This window comes from Ictidomys tridecemlineatus, chromosome 6 (assembly GCF_052094955.1).
Source record: "Ictidomys tridecemlineatus isolate mIctTri1 chromosome 6, mIctTri1.hap1, whole genome shotgun sequence".
Taxonomy (NCBI): Eukaryota; Metazoa; Chordata; class Mammalia; order Rodentia; family Sciuridae; genus Ictidomys; species Ictidomys tridecemlineatus.
Genome location: NC_135482.1, coordinates 69384126 through 69406221, shown reverse-complemented (window position 1 = coordinate 69406221; position 22096 = coordinate 69384126). Strand labels below are relative to the sequence as shown.

General features: G+C 34.2%; 1 protein-coding gene across 2 annotated transcripts in view; it reads right to left on the bottom strand.

Moving 5' to 3' along the window:
- Nell2 (neural EGFL like 2) overlaps positions 1–22096 on the bottom strand; it is a 360268-nt gene that overhangs the window by 141353 nt on the left and 196819 nt on the right. For both annotated transcript variants that reach the window (XM_078014849.1, XM_078014850.1), the window contains exon 14: positions 7504–7629. In XM_078014849.1, the coding sequence (XP_077870975.1) occupies positions 7504–7629 (126 nt within the window). The remainder of the gene's footprint in view (positions 1–7503; positions 7630–22096) is intronic.

The window sequence follows — 22096 nt, the reverse complement described above, 5'->3', positions numbered from 1 at the left end:
GCTATTATTATACTCCTGGCTTGTATAATCTTTTTATTCCCCTATGTGAGATTTCAGTTCTATGCTTTTCATATAAAAATCTCAAAATAAAATTCAAATAATACATCCATTTGGGACAAAGGTGAATTAGGGTTTACTGACTAACCAACTCAAGTAGGTGAGGCTTGCTAATGAGGCAGCACCCACCCTCTGCATGCAGGTGAGCTTGCACAGAGTTGGGGCACTGTGACCACATAAGGCTTGGTGCTCTGAAGATCAAACCATGACCAGAGGTGCTGGAAGTTGAACCTGGACACAACAGCTGCACTGCCACGCTGCATAAAGACTCTGATAAGCCTGGAAACTGCTACATTGGAGCTGCTGTGCTTCCCCCCACTCACTGACAGATTCAGAGAGCTCAGACTCCTTTCCAAGCTTTTCATCTTTCCAAAGGCAATTCGCCTCCCTAAGCCTTTGAGCCTGTTCCTTTTTGAGCTCACTGTTAATTGTATGCATGCACATATGTGTTTCAGAAAGAAGATAAGCACATTGCCTTGGCCTTCTCACTAGCTGTGCAGACACATCTCACTTCTGTTCTCTGCAAGTTTTCTAAACGTGGCCTTAAGTTCCCTAAACATTAACTCTTCCTGGTTAACTACAGCACACACTCTTTTAGAAATTCATCCTGTATTATGTTTGTTAGAAATAGCTTTTCATCATTAATTCTTTAAGTCCTGAGGCTTGGTATTTAATTTACTTTTGTGATCATGTTTGTATTTTCAATTACTCAGTAATGCTACACAATTTAATAATATATAATGAAATATAGGAGATGGCTGAGGTATCTTTTAGCTTTAAGGGATATACTTTGAATTATGAAAGCTAATGTCTGATATTCATGTTTTATAAAAAGGCTGAGCTATACCACCATTTTATTACAGTTTATAATGCTGATTCCAGGAAAAAAATATAAAATAGTTGTTCACAAAAATATAAGTCTTTTATAATAGTCATGGCAACTAGTGGACAGATGGTAGGATTGTCTGATTGTTGATTAGGAATCCTTAGGAAAAAATATCTACATAAAAGAATCTGGGCTCATAAAAACTGCCCTACTTGAGAACTGACTAGAGGCCCTGATTCTTGAGAGGTCCTATTCTCCACTTTGACAGATTAGGATCCTCGGTAGCTTCCTGGATGAATCACAGAATCTGCAGTAGGGGCCTGGATGCATGCATCTAGCCCCAGCATTTCACAATTAAATGCTCATCCTCAAGAACAATGGGAAACTCTCTGTTCCAAGAAGTAAAACAAATTCTGCTGAGGAAGGCATTTTTCTCACTTCCAGAGAAGTGCTATTCTGTCACACCAATATCTCCCTTTCTTTTATTAAGCCCTATTCACAGGTACACAGTAAGTACAGTTGAATAAACAACAGTTGAAACCATTTCTCCAACAAAGCTATCTATTTTATGAAAATTAATGACTCAATTTAAAAGTAACCAGAGAAAGTGCCCAGCTGGAAGGATCCCAGAAAAATAAGGCATTTCTTTCAGAGGACAGCTTGTCTAATCATAATAGTACCAGTGATAATAAAGGCAGAAAGCATTTATTAAACATTTCTTCTGGCTAGGAATTTTATAAGAGATAGAGTGCCCAAGGCATTTACAACTAAAATAACCTTGTTTATTTTCGACATAGTGTGAAAGCTGATATCCTATTATTTTCACTTCCTGCTCTTTATCATTGTTCTCTACATCTGTGTTCCTTCTTGAGGCTCTCTGTCCTCTGTGTCCTTGCCTCCAGTATTCTCACTTCCTGTACCATTGTATATCAGTAATTATCAGGGTACAGCATAATGAACTATCTGTCTTGTTCCCTACTTGTGACTTAGATCTATCAAGAGTTATTTTTAAAAAGTTGATAATAAAGTTATTGTCCCTTCATAAAAATATTGCTAACATAAATAGAAATCATTTTTGGAAGAAAGCAGAATAAAAATAATGTTATTTCTGCCTTTCCAAAATATTATTTCTTCACATATTTTAAGCATTTAAGTACTTTATTGCCTTTCCAAATAGTGTTTCTTTAAACTCTGTAAGCATTCTCTAGAATTTGATAGAGGACTTTAAAGAAACACACCACAACTATTTGAAGAAAGTAAATGCATCGCTTGCAACTGGCTTAAAATCTTTGCTTCAGATTCCCAATAGTAAATCATTTCTGTAACTTTCTGTATCTGAGAATAACATCCAAGACTGTTACAGATGCTAGAATGTCCACAGTAATAAAGTGAAGGAAACTTTATATCATCATAAAATTCATCATTCTTTCTCTATACTCAGCAAATTAGACAAGTCTGACAAACAGGATACTAATGACAACTTTTAAAAATATCAGTTGTACTGACCATATTCAAGAAAATGAAGTGACCACAATAACATCATAAAATGTAAGCACCAGGAGTATTCAAAGCTATAAAATGTTACATACTTTCAAAAATAAAACTCCTTAGGGAACACCGGAGGAGGTTCTTCTTTTAACAACAACAAAAGATTAAGATTCTAGTACAATCCCTTGCTTTTGGACTTCCTATGATGTGTCACATGGACCAAAGCAAGCATCAGAAAGCACTGGGATAACAAAAGTACCAAGACTCAGCAAAAACATACTGAGGAAGCATCTGGGAAATGTAATTTGAGGGATCCTAAGAAATCCTCTGTGCCTTTGCTAAGTCCTGAAAATTTAGCACTGAAGAACCACTCTCCCAGATTAAGCCAAGATGGGGCTTCTGATACGAGAAAGAGAAGGGGAGAATTTATTGGGAAGTTGGGTTTATGGATAAGAGACTTATTTGTGACAGAAGGACAATGAAAGAATACTGGGTACCATAAGGAATGAGAGATGATATTACTCCCTATACAGGTCCTAAAGGTAATTTGTAGGAGACCAGAGATATTAAAAAATAATGTGTACATCATACAATTTTGATTGGATAACTCTAAAGCAGGATTTCTGAACCCTGGTACTGTTGACATTTTGGGTGATATAATTCTTTGCTGTGGAGGCTCTCCTGTGCCAGATGTCCTATGCACAATGATTAATGACTCATTTGAAAAGCAATCAGAGGAAACTTCCCATTTGGAAGGAGGGTCCCAGGGAAATACATCATTTCCTAGACAGGACAGGTAAGCTAAGATAAATATTATAGGACATTTGGCAGCATCCCTGACCTCTGGCTATCAGATGTCAGTACTAACACCTCCCCCACACAACAACTATTGTGATGACCCAAAATATTTCCAGGCATTGTCATAGAAATTCTGGCAAGTGAGAAGGCAAAATCATCCTATTTGACCATCACTGCCCTAAAAGTCTAATTTAGTTCCTGAACTAGGTAAAATTATTTCTTATCTCTTTTACTCAGACATCCTTCCTATTCTCCTGTCCCTACTCCAAAGAACTGTACAACAGTAGAGAGATGACAAGCAAGTCAACACAAGAATCAGAACTTCTTTTTTATTATAACAATCAGAATATGGAGATATATTAGGAAGATCTGAAACAAATGCCTTTGCTTCCTTTGCTCAGATGTTTATTCTTTGATACTTCCAACAGTTTTGATTCCATCTTTGTTTCCTGAGATGTTTTATTCATTGTCCATTACATAAGACCAGTTCCAAGGAGAGACACCCAATAGGACTCAAGAAGATTTAATCAATTTGATTAATGCTTATGTAAGCGAACCAAGAAAGCCATTATAAGATAAAGTAATCAAGAAACTTACCTATGCATAAAAATTAAGTTATTATTGCAAGATCCTAAAGAATGGGATTAAAATACCTTGGCTTATATAAACCAAAACTTTCCCCCCTCCATCTTTTCCTTTATCTTTTCTCTCCTCTTTCCCTTACTTCCTTCTCTTCCTTCCCTTTTCTCATTCTCTTCCCTCATTTCCACTTCCCCCATCCCTTTTCTTGTAGGTACACTCAGTCTTTCTTCTCAAGAACAGGAAAGGATGTGAGAAGGAGAGAATCCATGAAATGTCAATAATAATAGTACCTTGTTAGAAGGAAATTATGTTAGTGGGTTTATAAAAGTATAAACTGCTATATCCTTTGTGAAAATGGTATAACTGAGTTAATGCTGTAAATTTGTAATGATCAGAGTCCCAGAAAATGATGCTGTATATTTCTTTTACTAACTTCTAATTTAGGATTATTTTTGAGATCTGCAGGGGAAAAATTCCTCTTGGAGTTACAATAATCTATAAGACAGTCAGCTTAATTACTGAACATTATAATTGAATAATGTATTTCTACATATAAAATATAAGTCTTTCCCATTCACTTACCTTTATGATTGCCAATTACAAATGTTAAGAACTGTAAAAGCTTAGACTAAGGAGGCTTATCTGCAGGCCTACTTCACCTCTCACTAATTATACAAATATGAGTAATGCAACAAATCTCTCTGAGGCTCAGTTTCCTTATGAAAGTTAGGGATTAGACTAGATTATCTTTAAGAATTCTTCTATCCCCCCAAATCTTATGATCATTGAGAAAATCTAATCTAAATGATGTGAAATAGAGAAAAAGGTGCAATTTTACCAACTATAGAAGGTAATTACTCTATAGCATACATAATTTGTACATCAGATCTATGACATTATAAAAACAAAAAAGGCCTTTTATTGATCAAATATCCTAACTATAAATTATTGTGTTGGTCTTGTACATTTATTTAAATTAGATTGTATACAATTAATTTTCAGTTAGGGTAAGCAATTTTGAGAGTCTGCAGGGTACAGCATTGACAGTGTCAGTTGTGTTATGGTGAAGGGCTCTTCAACAAGAAAGAGTGGAAGGAATACAGAAACAAAATGCATTTTGAACTCCAAGCCGCAATAAAAGAAAATTTTAAAAAAATTCAGAATTCGGCCACAAACAACAGGGAATGCCTGTGCAGTGGTATCTTGACATTTATTTTGGACTGTCTTCAGATCCAAGTATGTAATATATGGATGTGGTTACTAAAATTTAGAAAAAAATCAATCTCAATTTTTATCATAGAAATTAAGTCTAACTTTGGTCTTATAGATGCTCTTAAAAGGAATACCCTAGGTACCTTCAGGTACAAGGCAAACCCCCATCTGAGAAGTCGCATCTTTAAGTCTTTGGTACAGACAGGCTTTAACAATGAATGGGAGGATGGGAGTGGGGGACTCACCTAACATAAAGAAGAATTTTGACAATGCTCAGCTGACTCTGGAATAAAACAAAATGCACACATATTCCCTAGGAAACCTAACTTTGGGGTATAGAAATGTAAATTTAAGAGCAAGGAAACTCTCCTCTTTAAGGGGAAGCATAGAAATAATGGTGCTAGTTGGAAATGCTAGTGCCTCATTAAGGAAAAACATTCCCTATCATCGGCCAGATTTTGAAATTCTCGGCTCTGGCTCCTTAGGCACAAAAACTACAGCTTGAATAACTTTTCTTAAAATTATTTCAGCTTTCCTCTGCATTCCGACCAAAGAATACTTCATTTATATCATTAGAAACCTTGGAATCCTATGGGGAAATTCACCCTAAGAGGTCAAAAATAGCAATTTTTGGAATTTTATTTGGAAGGGGGATGTGATGAGAGAGGCAAAATCCAAAGTTCAAGATTCTCTGTCATGTACTAAAGCTAAACTGTTGAATTTGCTATAATTGGATTTACATTCAACAGACAGATTCAGAATAGAAATGAACCTCTTAAAAATATTCTGCCCTGGAGAAGCACTCTCCATTTAACACAAGGCCAAATTATGTGATACATCTTCTTACTTAAAATCTTGAAAAATCTCTTAAGAGTACAAGAAAAGCTAAAAGGATCACTAGGAAGTATAAATATATACAAGGCTGTTTAAGTCTCTAATGCCAAAAAATCAGCAGACTTCTTAGAAATGCACATAATTATTTTTAACAAGTACATTTTGAAATACCACTTTCTAAGATACACAACAGTTTTATCATAGTTTCTTGTTAACCATTAAATTGGAATTCAGGCTTATCAATATTATCAATATTACAGTAGACTGTGCATTATATCCTCCATTATTCTGACAGTTTTTAAAATTTACTTTTATGTTGAAAACCATCTCTCCAGTCCTTTTTCAAGACAGTATGCCACTCATTATGATTAAATTTGGTCCAAAGAAATAATGCAAAATTGCTGGAATAATTTCAAAATCTCTAGGATGAACTGGCTCAAAAGTAGGAATTTATGAATTGATTTGCATCACCATATTAAATATCTTTTCTACCTATAAGATATCTTTGCATTTCCCTCATAGATTGGTAAGTCAGTTCTCATTATTTTTATTTCTATCATTATCATTTTGTTTTTATATAAAGACTATATTTGAATTTGAAGGTATATCCTTCCTCTTTCTCTGATAAGGAAAATATGAATTGGTACTCATTATAGATGTTATAATGAAGATACATAAATGTACAACTAATACAAACACAAAAAGTGACACTTTAATTTAAATTCATATTTTTACTAGGGAGTTGTTTAGAGTCTGTTTCTCTGGGAACCTCTAGAAATTATTTATAACATCTATCTGATAAAAAATTATAAAATTGGAAGTAGAATAAAAATGGTAAGAATAAAATTTAAAGTTCTCTCCAGTTTTATGATCCTACGTATTTTACATGTTATTTCTCCTATTTTAAAAAAAGAAATTCCAAAAGAATGACCTATTTCATACCCACATTTCCTCAAATTCCATAGTCATCAATCTAGTTTTCTATTTTTCATATTCTACCCACAAGAACCCATGAAATATGAAGAGAATAGGTGTTATCCCAGGAAATTTTTAAGACGTTATTAATACTCAGGATATCCCTAAGCACTCTGGATGGCACTAAATGGAGTGGCATTTCAATGAAACAAAAATAAGGAAAACTTCTTCAATGAAATACGCAACTGCACTTCTCCAAAGTGTAAAGAATATCTTCTATACCCTCATTTTCTAGAAATCTAAGCATCTATTTCTGAAAAACATTACAATCCTCTATTCAGAAATCTAAGGGCTGGAGAGGAGTTCAGAGGTAGAACACTTGCCTTTCATGTACAACACTCTGGGTTGAAAAACTCAAAACAGAAAGAAAACAAATACACCCCCCTACTAAAAAAACACTGTCATACAAAGGAAGTATCACATAAGTGTTGTTTCTCAGATTAGCCTTAGTAATTCACATAAAATTTGAACATAAATACTATTCATGTATAAATTTAGTACAATATTGATTTGGTTCTTTAGTTTGTCTAATAAGAAATATTAAACTTATCTAGAGCAAGCAGGTATTCCTATCTTTCAAACAGATTAATAATTAACTACTAAATCAAGAAGATATGATTTTGCTTAGTATTTATGGCATACTTACCAAAAACTCAGAGTCAAAAGAATCTTAAAAAAAAAAAAAACTGAAGACCCAGAAATATTCTATTTCCTAGGTAGCTACCATTTACCTGTACAAGAATAATCATCAATTCTGATATATCCAGTTTTGCAGATGCACATGAAAGAACCCGGGGTGTTGACACACATGGTATTCTCACGACAGTAGTGGCGCCCTTCAGCACACTCATCAATGTCTGTGAATAAAAAGTAGGACAGAGTCAACAGTGGCTAATATTCTAGGATTTCTTTTAAGATTTTCTTAGAGAAGGTGGGGAGAGAAAAATAGCTAATAATTGGGCAGCATTTTATAAAAGCATTCTAAATATCTTCTTTAATGAAAATATTGGATATTCAAATGACAGAAACTGTATGAGTTCTTTCTGACAGTTCCTGCCGCAGTTTCAAATAGGTCGGTCTATTTCAACTTGCATCATTCTAAATATCTTTTATAAATTTTCAGTGTAATTATCTACTTGTGTTTGATAAAATGAATCAGAAAGTATAGATTGGGGTGCCTTGGAATTTTCAATCATTGAGCCTACCATATATTATTTTTGATTCACTGGTTATTCTGTACACTTGGGGACACCATGAAAGAGGCAAATAAAACATTCACACTGTATACCAGAACTTGAATAAATCCACTTAAAGATATGAAGCCAATAACATGTAGTTTATTCGGAGATAGAGATTTATAACTACATTACTGAGTTTCTGAACAGAGATGAAATTATAATATACAGATGTGATATAGATGAGAAATTATAAAATAGATAAAATAAGATAGCATATCATATTAATAATAATTCACACATCAAGTTTTGAGTATAAAAACTTATAGATTCTAAGTTATAATAGGTATAGTACTAATTAAAGAATGTGAGTTTTGACAATAAACTGTCTTAATTTTAGAGCACTTTGCTACATGGAACATAAAGCAGTTGCTGATATTTTTTCATCATATAATATTATTTATTAAGGATTTTAATTAATTGACCAATGTACTTCCCCTCTAGGAAGCTACTTTCTCAAATCTTTGTGATGAATCCTGTAGATAGAATTAACCTCATTTGTACATCAAAAAACTGAACAACTATGGGGAAAACTACCACTATAGGGGCCATATTATTCATATAACCCCCACTATATTCCTAGCCTTGAGAGCACTAAAAGAAGTAATTGACACAATGGCAGAAACCTATATATTGGACTACAGCAGTCTTTAGAGTCATCTTAGCTAACTACTTATTTCATAAATGGAAAAACTGAGGCCTAGAGAAACTCAATTTTTCCATTCCTTTGTTTCTTCTTTCTTGGTGTTTTGGCCACACTGTGCGTCTCACCATTCTCTAACTACGCTATTTCATACCTTTCATATATACTTTTGCGTATGCTAATCTCTGTGCTCTTCCCACCCTGACACCACTCCAGGAGATCTTGTCCACCACTGAATTCACCTTTTTATCTACTTCAACATCCCTCCTGTGAAAACATCACTAGTGAATTACAATGCTCCCTCTGCAGATCCTCTTTGGGGCTTTGTATTTCTATTTTAGATGCATAAATTATATTTTATCAATTTTTAAGGACTCTTTTCCCCCAGTGAATCACATATTCTTCAAGGGTAGGATTTATTGACAAGTATTTTTTTCTTAACTTTGGTTATCTAGTTCATTCATCTGGGATGCTTTTTAAAAACATTAGCTTGTTTTTCCTACATTTTTAATTTGTGCTTTATATTTATAGTTCAACTTATTGATGGGATTGTTGTTACATATTCATACATACATAAAATATAAGAAAATAATTTGGACAATATCACTCCCCAGAATTTTCCTGCTCCTTCCCTGCCTCCCAGTCCTTGGTCCATTTTCTCTACTAATCTCCCTTTGATTTTTAGGAGATTCAGCCTCACCTTTCTTTTCTTTTTTCCTATCTAGCTTCTACATATGAGAGAAAACATAGAACCCTTAAGAATCTGAGTTCTTTTTTGTTAATATGATGATTAATGATGATTAATGTGATGACTTCTAGTTTCATCCATTTTCCTGCAAATGCCATAATTTCACTTTTTTTATGGCTGAATAAAGCTGCATTGTGTATATATACCATGTTCTCTTTATCAATCCATCCAATAACGAACATTAATGAACATTAATTTAGGCTGGTTCCACAGTTTGGCTACTGTGAATCGTGCTGCTATAAACATGCTTATGTGTGTCACTGTAGTAAGATGACTTTAATTCTCCAGGGTAAATGTTGAAAAGTGGTGTAGGTGAGTCATATTGTAGCTCCATTCCTAGTCTTTTGAGGAGCCTCCGTACTGATTTACATAGCAGATGTACTAATTTACAGTCCCACCATACATTTTCTCCTCTTCCTCTCTGGCATTTATTATTATTTGTGTTCTTGGTGATAGCCATTCTGGCTGGTGTAACTTGAAATCTCAGTTGTAGTTTTGATTTACATTTCCCTAATTTTTTTGTCCATTTGTATTTCTTTTTTTAAGGAAGTGTCTGTTTAGTTCATTTGCCCATTTATTAATTTGGTTATTTGATTTTTGGTGTAAAATTTTTTGAGCTCTTTATATATTCTAGATATTAATCATGTGTCAGAAGATGCTTTTTTAAAACATTGGTTCTTAAGTAGAAAATTTTTTTAAAAATTTATATGTAATCATAAAAATCCCTGGATAGCCAAAACCATCTTGAGCAAAAAGAACAATGCAGGAAGTATTACAAGATCTGAGGTCAAAACATATAACAAAGCTACACATCTAGAACAACTTAATTGTCAACAATACTGCAAACAACACACTTCAGGAAAAGAATAGGTTCTTTTTTATTTGTTTATATTTTTTAATAAATTATACCAAGTAAACTGGGTATTTTTTCTCATACAGAAGAATGAAACTAGACCCATATCTCTCACCAGTTATAAAAAGTAGAAGAAGGAAATTAGACCTATATCTCCTTCCAGTTATAAAAGAAACCTAAAATGTATTAAATACTTAAAGGTAAGACCTGAAACCCTAAATCTATGAGAAGAGAAAAAGGGAGAAATGCTTCATAACATTCAAATCAGCAAGAATTTTTTTCTATGAAGACCACAGTAGCATAGGAGACAGAAGCAAAAATAGAAAAGTAAAATTATAACAAACCAGAAATCTTCTGTATGGCAAAGAAAACTATCAACAGAGTGCAGGAACAATCTACATAGAGGGAACGTATTTTCAAACTATTCAACCAACAAGGGGTTGATATCCAAAATATATAAGAAACCACAAAAGCTCAATAGCAAAAAACAAATATACAAACAAATTAAAAAAAACAAATAACCCAATTTTAAAATATGCAATGGATCTAAATAAACAATTCCTGAAAGAAGACAGCAAATGGTCAACAGGTAAATGAAAAAAACATGTTCAGCATTACCATAACATATTACCTCACCCCAGTAAGAATAGCTATTATCAAAAAGACTAAAGATAACAAGTGCTGGAAGGATATGGAGAAAAAGGAACTCCTGGGCACTGTTGGTGGAAATGTTAGCAGTAAAGCCATTATAGAAAATGATATGGAGGATTCTCAAAAAATTAAAAACAGAACCAAGAAAATCAAATCAGTAATATTGAAGAGATATCCTCATATTAACTCCCTTGTTAACTGAATCATTATTTAGAATGCCCCCAAAATCAATTTAATGTCCATCAGTTGATAAATAAGGAAAATATGGTATTTATACAAAATTACATATATACAATTCTGCCACATAAAGAAAGAATAAAACCCTATTATGTGCAACAAAGTAAATGAAACTGGCAATCAGTATGTTAAGTGAAATAAGCCAAGCACATGTAGACAAGTACTATCTGATCTCATTCATATGTGGAATCTTAAAAAGCTGATGTCAAAGAAGTTGAGAGTAAAATGGTGGTTATCAGAAACTGGAAAGAGTGGACACAGGGAAGTAAGAAAAAGTTCATCAATGGGTATTGTTAGTCCACTTTGTGGTACTATGACAAAATACCTGAGAAAATCAATTTGAAGGAGGAAAGATTTATTTTGGTTCATAGTTTCAAAGGTTACAGTTCATGGTTGAATGGCCTCATCACTATGGGCCTGTGGTGAGACAAAACATTAATGCAGGGAGCATGTGACAGAACATGTCAGGGCAGCTGGAAAACAGAAAGAGCAAGCTAGTAATGGGTATAAAATATACCATCAAAGGCATGCCACCAGCAACCTACCCTACTTCTTCCAAATAAATCCTACTTGCTATGGTTTCCACCACTTCCCAATAGAGCCACCGGCTGGAGAATAACACATAAGCCTTTAGGGGACATTTCAAATCCAAACTGAAACAAGTACTGTTACAGTTAGATAGGAGCAGTAAGTTCTGCTGTATTATTGTACAGTAGTAGATTTACTTCAGATAACAAATGTTCAGTACAATTCAAAAAGCTATAAGACGCCAGAAGTAGCGCACACCTGTAATCCCAGCAGCTCAGGAGGCTGAAGTAGGAGGATCACAAGTTCAAAGCCAGCTTCTGCAAGTTAGCAAGGTCCTAAAGCAACTCAGTGAGATTCTGTACCTAAGGGGCTGGGAATGTGGCTCACTGGTTAAGCACCACTGGGTCAAATTACTAGTACCAAAAAAAAAAAAAAAAAAGAAAGAAAGAAAAAGAAATCCTTAAGAAAAGATTTTGGAACTTTTCACCTTAAAATATGATAAATGTCTATTCTGATTTAAACAGCATGCATATATCAAAACATTATTTGTTACCCATTAATATGTGTAATGTTTATGTTTTTATGTATTATTTATTTATTTGGGTACCAGGAATTAAACAAAGGGCCATATCCCTAGCGCCCCCCCCCTTTTTTTGAATTTTGATGCGAAAGGCAGGGTCTCATTAAGTTGCTTAGGGTCTTGCTAAATAACTGAGGCTGACCTTGAACCCAAGTCTCTGAGATTATAGGAATGCACCACTACAACCAGGCAAGTTAATTAATTATTTTAAAAAGCTGGTTCTTGAGGCAAAAATCCAACCCTCAACTCCTAATTCTGATTTGACTGTCTGTGATGGAACACAAGAAATGTTTTGTTTTTTTGTTTCTTTGTTTTTAAATCTTCACAAGTCTAATTCATTTTTCTGTTAAGAGCCAGGTAATAAATATTTTAGGCTTTGGGTGTAAGCTTGGAAGTGTTCCAATAAAACTTTATTTACCAAAATGTGTAGTGAACAACACTTGGCTCATAGGCCATAATTTGATGCCCCTTGATCTAATACACAAATGCATTTAAGAAGCATTGGATACATCACTCATTTCTGTATCAATAATAACTTGTAGGGTATCTAGGGCATTATGAGGCTACAGAATGAGTGAATAAATTCTTCAAGGCTAGTTTATGAAGACTTAAGAATGGGTCTCAGATTTTCTCATTTTTAAATAATACTCATCTCATGGTGCCATAGTACTGCTAAATGTTCACACTTCTCTGCGAGAAAAGTAACACATTTAATGATACCCTAAAAATCAAATGACAAGCACTCTGGAAAAAATATGATGAAGATTCATTTGCTGGGTTTTAATATCATAATGGAAATCACAAGGGATTTTTAATGTACTTAGCTCAATTAATGGTGACTTGAACCCAGCCCCTCTGAAGAGGGTTCTGCAGAGAGGTAAAGTTATTGAAAATCCATAGCAGAAGTCCCCTGTGTTTAAGAGTGTGAGCTAGAAAGGAGGCCATCAAAGAAGTCTACCTGCACAAAGACAGAAGAACTTAACTTTGGGAAAGAAAGAGCTATGAATAAGAAACATACTCAGTGAAAATATCTTGGTTATCAGAGGGAGGAAATGTTCTGAGCCCACCACAGCATCTCTACAAATAGCAGTTCTTGGTGACAGTCCATAATTCCAGGGAGCAATAGCAAAGCAGCTTCAGAGGTCAGAGCAGGATTGTGAGTCCAAGCTGAAGCAAGCATTAAGTATAGCCTTTTTCACACACAAAACAATATTCTAGAGAAGAAGCCTATTCCCATAGGAATAACTATCAAACCTGGCAAATCAAACTTAAAATTATATGTGAAACACCCCATATCCTTTCCAAGAATATTTATGGGTTGGGAACTTTGGTGGTACTAAAGTCCTACAGGAGGAAGTGGGGTAAAGATACTATGAATTAGTATTACTTTTCTTAATGTGACCCCTTCATAGTCACAGTCGTTGGATAATCTGGTCTTCTAAATATCATCTCTTCTATTGTTCATTGTTGGGTCTACATTCCATAGAAATGGAAGACACTAATCTGTACAATATGCTTTTGTAGATGCTTCCCTTTTAAGAATCATGTGGTCAGAAAAATCTCAATGTAGAGTCATAAATTTCACAAAGAGGAGCCCATTTAATATGAAAACTTTAACGAACTTCAATGATTTACATCTCATAGACATATTGGACTTATTATCAACAGATATAAAGAGACAGCCTATCACTTGGAATGGTGTTATGAGGGAAAAGAAAATGAAATACCCAAAAGCCAAAAACAACAACAACAACAAAATCATCAAACCCTGTAAACCAATTGCTTTGCTTGATTTCTTTCTATCTTCAAAGGAAGAACTCCCCAATGATCTGTAACTACGTACTAAAATTGCAGTTACATAAATGTCATTTCCATTTACATGTACAGATACACACAAAAATGTCATGACTAAAAAGTAATCTGGTGGAAAATTATGTTCAAATTTAGTCTTGAAATTATTTCAGTTCCAAGTTATAATTTAAAAATTTAAATGAGTCAAATTCTCACAATTTCACAATTCAATTCAATCCCATATTTATTGGATGTTTTCTATGTTAAAAATCACTTCATTGAATTTTTAGTCATATGTTGATGGTTCTATAAGGTAGAACAACAACCATTGAGTGGGTAGTACCAGTTAATGCAGAATATTCAGAGGTGAAATGATCACATCATGAGAACTGTAATCGGTCCATATCAATTTGAATGAATTGATTGGTGGTAACTGTAGGAAAGTGAGGTGTGGCTGGAGGAGGTGGGCCACTGGGCCCATGCCCTGGAAGGGCTTATTTTTCCTAAAAGCCCTTCCCCTTGTTCTCTCAATTTCTTGAATACCATGAGGTGAGAGATGGTCCTCTATCAAGTCCTCTGCCATGATGTTCTGCCTTGCCCTGGCCCAGAACAATGATGTAGGCCCACCATGGACTAAACCCCTATGAACCATGAGCCAAAGTGAACTTTTCCCCCTCTGAGTTGTTCTTGTTGGGTAGTTTGGTCACAGAGATGAAAAGCTAATGCAGTAAATTTCTATAAAACAGAAAAAGCCGCACAAAATTGGGCTACCAAAAGAAAGCTTTTAAAAATAAGCTAAGCATTATGGAGATTCAAGCAAAAGGGTGCATTTCTAGACCATATGTTCTTTAATGTCTCCTCCAAAACTTAGTATAAATAGTTCAGGCATAGACTCTGCCTTGGATAGGCTTATAGTCCAAGAAATGAATGATCACATTTACATTATAATCATCTCATTCAGTTAGGTGCTGTCTGTTTTAAGCCAGCATTGCACAAGCTGTGTTCTAGAGAGTAACACAGGTAGGAGAAGTTCATGGTTCCTGAAAACAAAGTACTCCAAGGTCAAATAAGTTTAGGATAGCTATCTTACTATGGTTCTCCTTCTATCTTATTATGTGCTCCCTTTGCCTTGTCTAAAAATTCACAAAGTATATCAGCAAATCACAAACTTTCAGATTTCTAGGTGTTTTTTTAATATTAATTAATTTATTAGTATATAATGAACATGTGCTGTGTTCCAAGTACTACCTTAAGCAACAAAGACAAATTCTTGCTGAAGAGAATAATACATAAATGACAATGTTATGGAGTGGTACATACTATTTAATATTTAACACAGATATGCCCAAGGCGTATTGATTAGGGAACAGTGACTCTCTTTTTTAAAAAGCAGTACTTATTTATTCTGAGCACCGATTTTTTCATTTTTATTTACACATTTTTATTGGTTCATGATGATTATACATAATAGTGGGATTTGCTATATTCTCATACATACATATGATATTTACAATGCCAAATCCCTTATCAATGTAGAACATATTTAAGAACTTATATTTGGTAAATAATATATTTATATAAATATAATTTACATTTGTTAAATATTATAATAATTTAAAAATAAAATATTTGCATTAAATATTAAAATAATTTATATTTATATTTGGTAAATATATTTACAGGAATAACAACATGAGGTCCTATGCTAAGTGTCAGAAATCAAAAATTGATTGGTCAGTCAATCAATCCTATAAGAATTGATATTCAGAGGAAGGCTGATGACTATGAGTGAATACCACCATGGAAATTTCACCAGTGGGACTGGGCTTGAGGTGGATTTTGAAGAAGAGGTAGGCTTAAAGTGAAAGACTTGCACAATATTAGAGGGACTGCCAGAGAAGAATTTCCTTCCTGTCTATGGTGTTCAAAAAAGAACTAGATATTGTAAATATTCAAGTCTAGGAAAGGCAGCAGACATAGCAAAAAAAAAAAAAAAAAAAAAAAAGAAAAAAGAAATGTTGAGGAGCAAGGTACAATCTATAAAACTTGTGTAGGAAAATAATGGAAATACAGTTATGGCATAGAAGACATAATGTGGATATACTTAAATATTCAACAACTCTAAGGAAGGCACTTTCTTTGCAATGATATGAAAACATTAAAGCATTTGGGAGGATGGTATTGACAAATACATCATACAGAAATTGGTAACATGGAACAACTAGAGAGTTGGTTAAGAGAGGTTCTACCATGGTGAGAAGCCATTTCATGAATAAAAGTTTGAGTTTTCAGACTTTTACTTTAAACCTAAAGTAACTTTCCCATATTTCATATTAGTATCTGAAAATATCTTATTATGTGTTAATATATCAGCTATTTACTCCCTTGGAATATAAGATTCAGGAGGGTATAGTTCCTGTCCAGAAAAACAACTGGCCCTGGCTAAATGTTTGTTAAATGAATCAATGAATCTTTTCATGGATTTTCCTCTGAAAGAATGAAGGAAAAAGAATCATTCATACTTCTCTGGCCTGAAGCTCATCTTGGCCATGATCCCACAGTCTTCCTAATATACTGCCTAGACAGTTACCTAGATGTGGACTTTGTATACAAACAGCAAACAAGCTATCTGGGTGAAACAGTCTTGTTATGTGGAGGAACACTGCAGTGTGGAGGCTGGGGAGTGGATAAAGAAGCCAAGATTCTGGTTCTGTTTCTACTATAAGTCTAACAGATATTTCAACTCTCTGGATGTTAATTTTATCATCAAAAGACACTTTTCAAGTCAGTTCCAGCCCTCAAACTCCCTAATTCTAACAAAGAGAACATGATCTAAATAGTTGCTGATTTATGATTCTTCAGAATTTTGTGAAATACACAGCATATTCCACCAAACTAAAAAAGCAGAAATAAACTGAGTTTCTTATATTAGAACAATAACTCTTGCCCCAGGGTCTTCAAATTGGTCTATTTTAAAAATAGGAATTTACAAATTCCCTTTTATCCTACCTGAAAGTTGAGGCTGACTCTGTAATTATTCTGAATTATAGATTTTTAGATCTGAGAGGAACATTAAAAATTATCCAAATAATTTACAAATGAAGAGACAGAGTCACAGAAAAGCCAGAGAGAAATTAAAGAGGTGGCAGGGATCAGAGCACACAGCTTTTGTGAGTCACATTAAAGAATTTGGACTTTATCCTATGTGAAATGGGAGAGGTTTTTAAGAGCAGATTAATTGCATTGCATCTGTGTTTTTGGAAGAGCCCTCTAGCACAAGCTTAAGCAGTTAATGAGCGGCAGTTATAATAAGAAACAACATTTTCAGACCCTAAGTCCAAAATTAATGTTCCTTTTGGCCTATGGACTCAACTACAGACTCAACTCCGGAGGCATGGTTTACTAAGACACAATGCCCCCTCTTTTGTGTACTTCTGCCACACCAATAAGCTACCCTCACCTTGTATTTTGGAAGTCACTAATGCTATTTTTTAAAAAGCATAGTATATTTCTTAGGATACGGTATTTATATCAATTTTACCCTATAAAAGGATTACATTAGCACGCTAATGAACACTAATGTCTTTTTGCTTAGCCAATAAAAACTTGAAGTCATGAAGCTCAAAGGCAAGGACTACACATATTGAAGAATAATACAGATCAGTATGGGTTACTACTAAAAGTCTTGGCTCACCAGCTGTGAAATACTGACTGGGCAAATTTGGCAACGAGATCAATAACTTAATTCACAAACAGGGAAATAAACTAAGTTCTGAGAAACGGATTCTAGAAAGAGATTTGAGAGTAACATTTGGAAAGATTAGAGTATTTTTAAAATTATAAAATTTGCAATTATAAGTAGGCTACCCAGTGAAAATCAGTAAAGAATAAATTAAAATGCCATTTACAAATAAGCTAACATTGAAAGGAATTGCCAGCAATCATATTTTAAAGTCAGTAAATCAATGAGTTTGTTTACTACAGATTAACTTTTAGGTATTAAAAATTATATTCACCTGAATGGATAATTGAAATGTATAGCTGAAACATGGATTCCTTTGCCATCTCAAAATAATGGTCACAAACTTGCTTCATTAATTTTTCATACTAATTCAGAAGAATGAAAGCTATAGTATTATGATATGTTTCTTACTCCTCTTACTAGAATATATTGAATATATTAATCTTAAATTTGGAACTCCTGACTCCCGAATTACAAAAAGGGAAAAAAAAGGGTCGAGACAATCGGTAGGAAAATTTGAGACAGAGTCAAAGGGAGTTAATCATAAAATAAAACTGACGGAGAAAGATGAGAGAACTTGAAATAGAAGAATTGAAAAGAAGAAATGTGTGCGTTGTTTATTCTTATAATATTTTTCTGAATTCCTATTATATCCAAGTACTACCTTAGATATCAGCAGCATAGTCTTGAATGTGACAAATTCAGTACGTGACCCTGCTGTATCTTACTTGGTCTTTCTGACAAAAGAGACAAATAATAATAAAAACGGTAATGGGAATTTGATTAAGGATAACAAAGTACTAAAAAGAAGAAGAGTTATCTAGGTAGGATAGTAAAGAAGAGAACATTTCAAACAGGGGGACTATTTGCTAATGCTGAAAATTGAGAGGATTTGCTAAATTTGAAAAAGAATAAAATATTAAATGTAGCTAATGAAGTAAGAAGGAGCTATTTTGTGTGGAGGTCTTTCAAACTATGTGGGCATCTGACATGATCCTTCAACCACTGATGATTCATTGAAGTTTCACTAATTGATTTTTTGTATATAATATCATTTTAACATGATATAAAATTTAAAAGATCTAATAGACTGTACAATGAAAGTAAATCTGATTTTCACTTAGTTCTCCCACTTTCAATCCCTGAGACAAACACTGTTATCAATTTCTTGTGCAATCTTCCAGATCAGATACAGCATGTGTCTTTATAAGCATATGCACAGTGATGTGTGTGTGTGTGTGTGTGTGTGTGTGTGTGTGTGTGTATGCGCGCACACTTTTCCTCTGAAAAAGCACAGGAGGGGGATGAGATTACATTAATTGCTAAGCTTTTTACCTGCAGGGTAAAGAATGGATTAGAGATGAGTAAAGTGGAAGCTAGGAAGAAGTTCACTTAGTTTCAGTCCTGGTGTCTTTCACAGTATAAATGGAGGCAGTGTGGCAGATTAAAAACAATACATGGAATATAAAATGCTTGCACCCTGGAGCTGCCTGGATGCTTGGAGATTAGGGAGAGAATCTCTCAGGGATAATATTCTCCTTTTTCACCTGGAAAACTGAGGGGCTCTGTGCTGGATGGAACTGGAGGAATGTATCGGATTACAGAAAAGTATGTTTCCAATAAGGTGAATTTTAAGGGGTTTATGGCATATTCAAGTGGAAACACTTAAGAGCCTGTAAGACATGGGTCTAGAGATCACTCAAGAGACAGAACTGCACTGGTGATCAAGAATTGGATGTCATAAGCAAAGAGAAGGTAATTAAACCCATGGTGTTATATAGCATTACTTATGGAGAGAGCAAAAAGTGAGGGGAAAAAATTAAAATAAAGCCCTGAGGAAGCTGATCTTTTAAGGAGCAAATAAAGAAACGAGACTGAGAAATATTGCTTAGAGATATAACAGCAAAACTATGAGTGCTAGAGAAAGATGAATTCCAAACTAATGGTCAACCATCACCTTTTGAAAACAATTTCTATATTTGGGGAAATCCCTATCTCCCTTAGATAAAAGTCTCAGGTCAAATTTTTTGTGTGTTTAGAGGCTGGCATATGGGACGGCTATGACTTAGGATTGCTAACTAGGGGCATTTAGCAGCAATTTAATTGAGAAGAGAACTTTATGACTAAGCAAGTCTGTGATGTCTTCTAGCAAGAATGATGGAGAAGACATTCACTGCTTAGAGAGGTAGTAGCAGATTCTGCAGTCCATCCCTGATGTCATCAGAGAGCCGCTGAAAATACCTACGTGAAATTTCAGTGTTGACACAAAGAGGCAGATGAGATAGGTGTTGTCCTTGCTGAATATCATCTAAAGTTCTCCTTCTACTTACTTTGTAAGCTGCCTAACCTTCTGCAATATATTCCTATTATGTTTAAACTATCAGACTGGACTAGATCCTTTGCAACTCAGAACTCAGATCCATATAGTATAGTATCATCAAAAAAAGGTAAGTAAATATTTGAAGGAGGGAGTAATCAATACAATTAATTGCTGCTTAGAGGTCAAAAAGGTACAGACTGAAAGATATCTGGACTAACAATATGGATGTTATCAAGGAAGCTGCTGAGAGTACTTCAAAAGAGATATGAGATGAAAAATATACCCTGAATCAGGTAGAGTGTCTGATACAAGAAATTGAGACAGAATAGATCATGACTTTACAAATTTTAGCTAAAAAGGGGAGAAGGAGCAATATGAAAAAGAAATGTTGTGGACTAATTTGAGAAATGAAGTATATTTAAATGCTTATGGGAAGGAGAAAACAGAAGTTGAACACTGAATTTTAAATGGATAATGGATAGAGCAAGTTTCCTCTGGAAGAGATGAGGTTCAGTACTCAGATGAGCCAATCACTCGTGGCAGTGGGGGTTTCTACTCCACAGGTACAGGTAAATCATGTGGACTTATGAAATGATAGCAGGAGACTGAGCAAGTTATTATCAATTCTGTTTTGCTGGTAAAGAAGTTATCTGCTGAATGTAAGAGAACAGGTAGAGTCAAAGGTTCTCTGAGAATGATAAAGTTTTGAAGTAACCTTCATAGGAAATGAGGTGAAACTGAGCTCAGATGTACAATAAAATGACCAAGCTAAGTACAAGGTCCTGACAAGATAAGACATTATGTAATACACTTGTGTGGACTACCACTGACATGTTTATAACATTTTGCTTTCTATAGTGCATGTTAAATGCATTATATTTTAACACTCATAATAACCCTATGAACTGGGGAGAACAGATAGTTATGGCAGTCAAGTTATCCTGGTGAAGAATTTGTTTTCCCAAATGTCATTTATAAGTAAATGACTGGTAAATTTAGAGTGGAATTAGTCCTGATTACCCACTGTTCCTCCACAATCTGGTCCCTGTCTTTCAGTTTAATCTATTAACACTCTTGGACAAAATCTTCCTCCTATCCCCCCAAAACTCCAAAACATATTTCCTTTTTTTCCTCTGCTTACTCCTTTCTGCCAATCTAAATTGGATTCACATTTCAAGGCCAAGATGAAGGCCAATTCCTCCACAGTAGCTTCCCTATCCTCTTTATCCATAGGGAGCCCGTCTGTCTCTACTTCTGCACTTTTGGTCTGTGCTTCTTCAGGGCTGGATAGTAGCTGTCTTGGCTGAATCCAACTTGTTCAAAATTAAGGAACAGACAGACTCATTTGAATGATTGCCTTGTCATGTTGAATTTGAAAATTCATCAAGTTAAATAGCATTCTTTCCAAGAAGGCAGATTATTATTTTTAAATATTAAAAACTAATTTAACAGAAATAAAATTTATTTTGCCAGAAAACAAAGACTTCAGACATAACAGTATTCAAATTGCTACCCATTCAGAGTTATTAGATTAATCTAAACATTATATCAGTGCTTTCATGAAAAATGTGGAGCTACTCCAATTCCCAATTGCTCCTTTCTACATAAATCACAGATGAAATTGCATTGCTAAATTTGACAATCTTAATTAATGTTTAATGTTGATTAGGAAGTTTTTAAGACCTCACAATTTGCTATACAAAAACATATATGTTCTACAATTCCAAAACCATTTTTTTCACTATCACTTTCTATTTAAGGTATGCATCAACTTAAAAAAAAAACCTATTTTGGGAGCATTTTCTTTATATTGAAGGAAAATTACTTGGAGAATATTTAAAATGGAATGAAATCTGGTTTTAAATGTGAACTAAAAATGAATATCTTCTTATGTATTATTAAAATCCCAGAAATCTATTTTTATATCATACTCAATAAATAAGAGACACAGTTCAAACCATAATGTCCTTGCCTCTTCAACAACACTTTGTGTTCA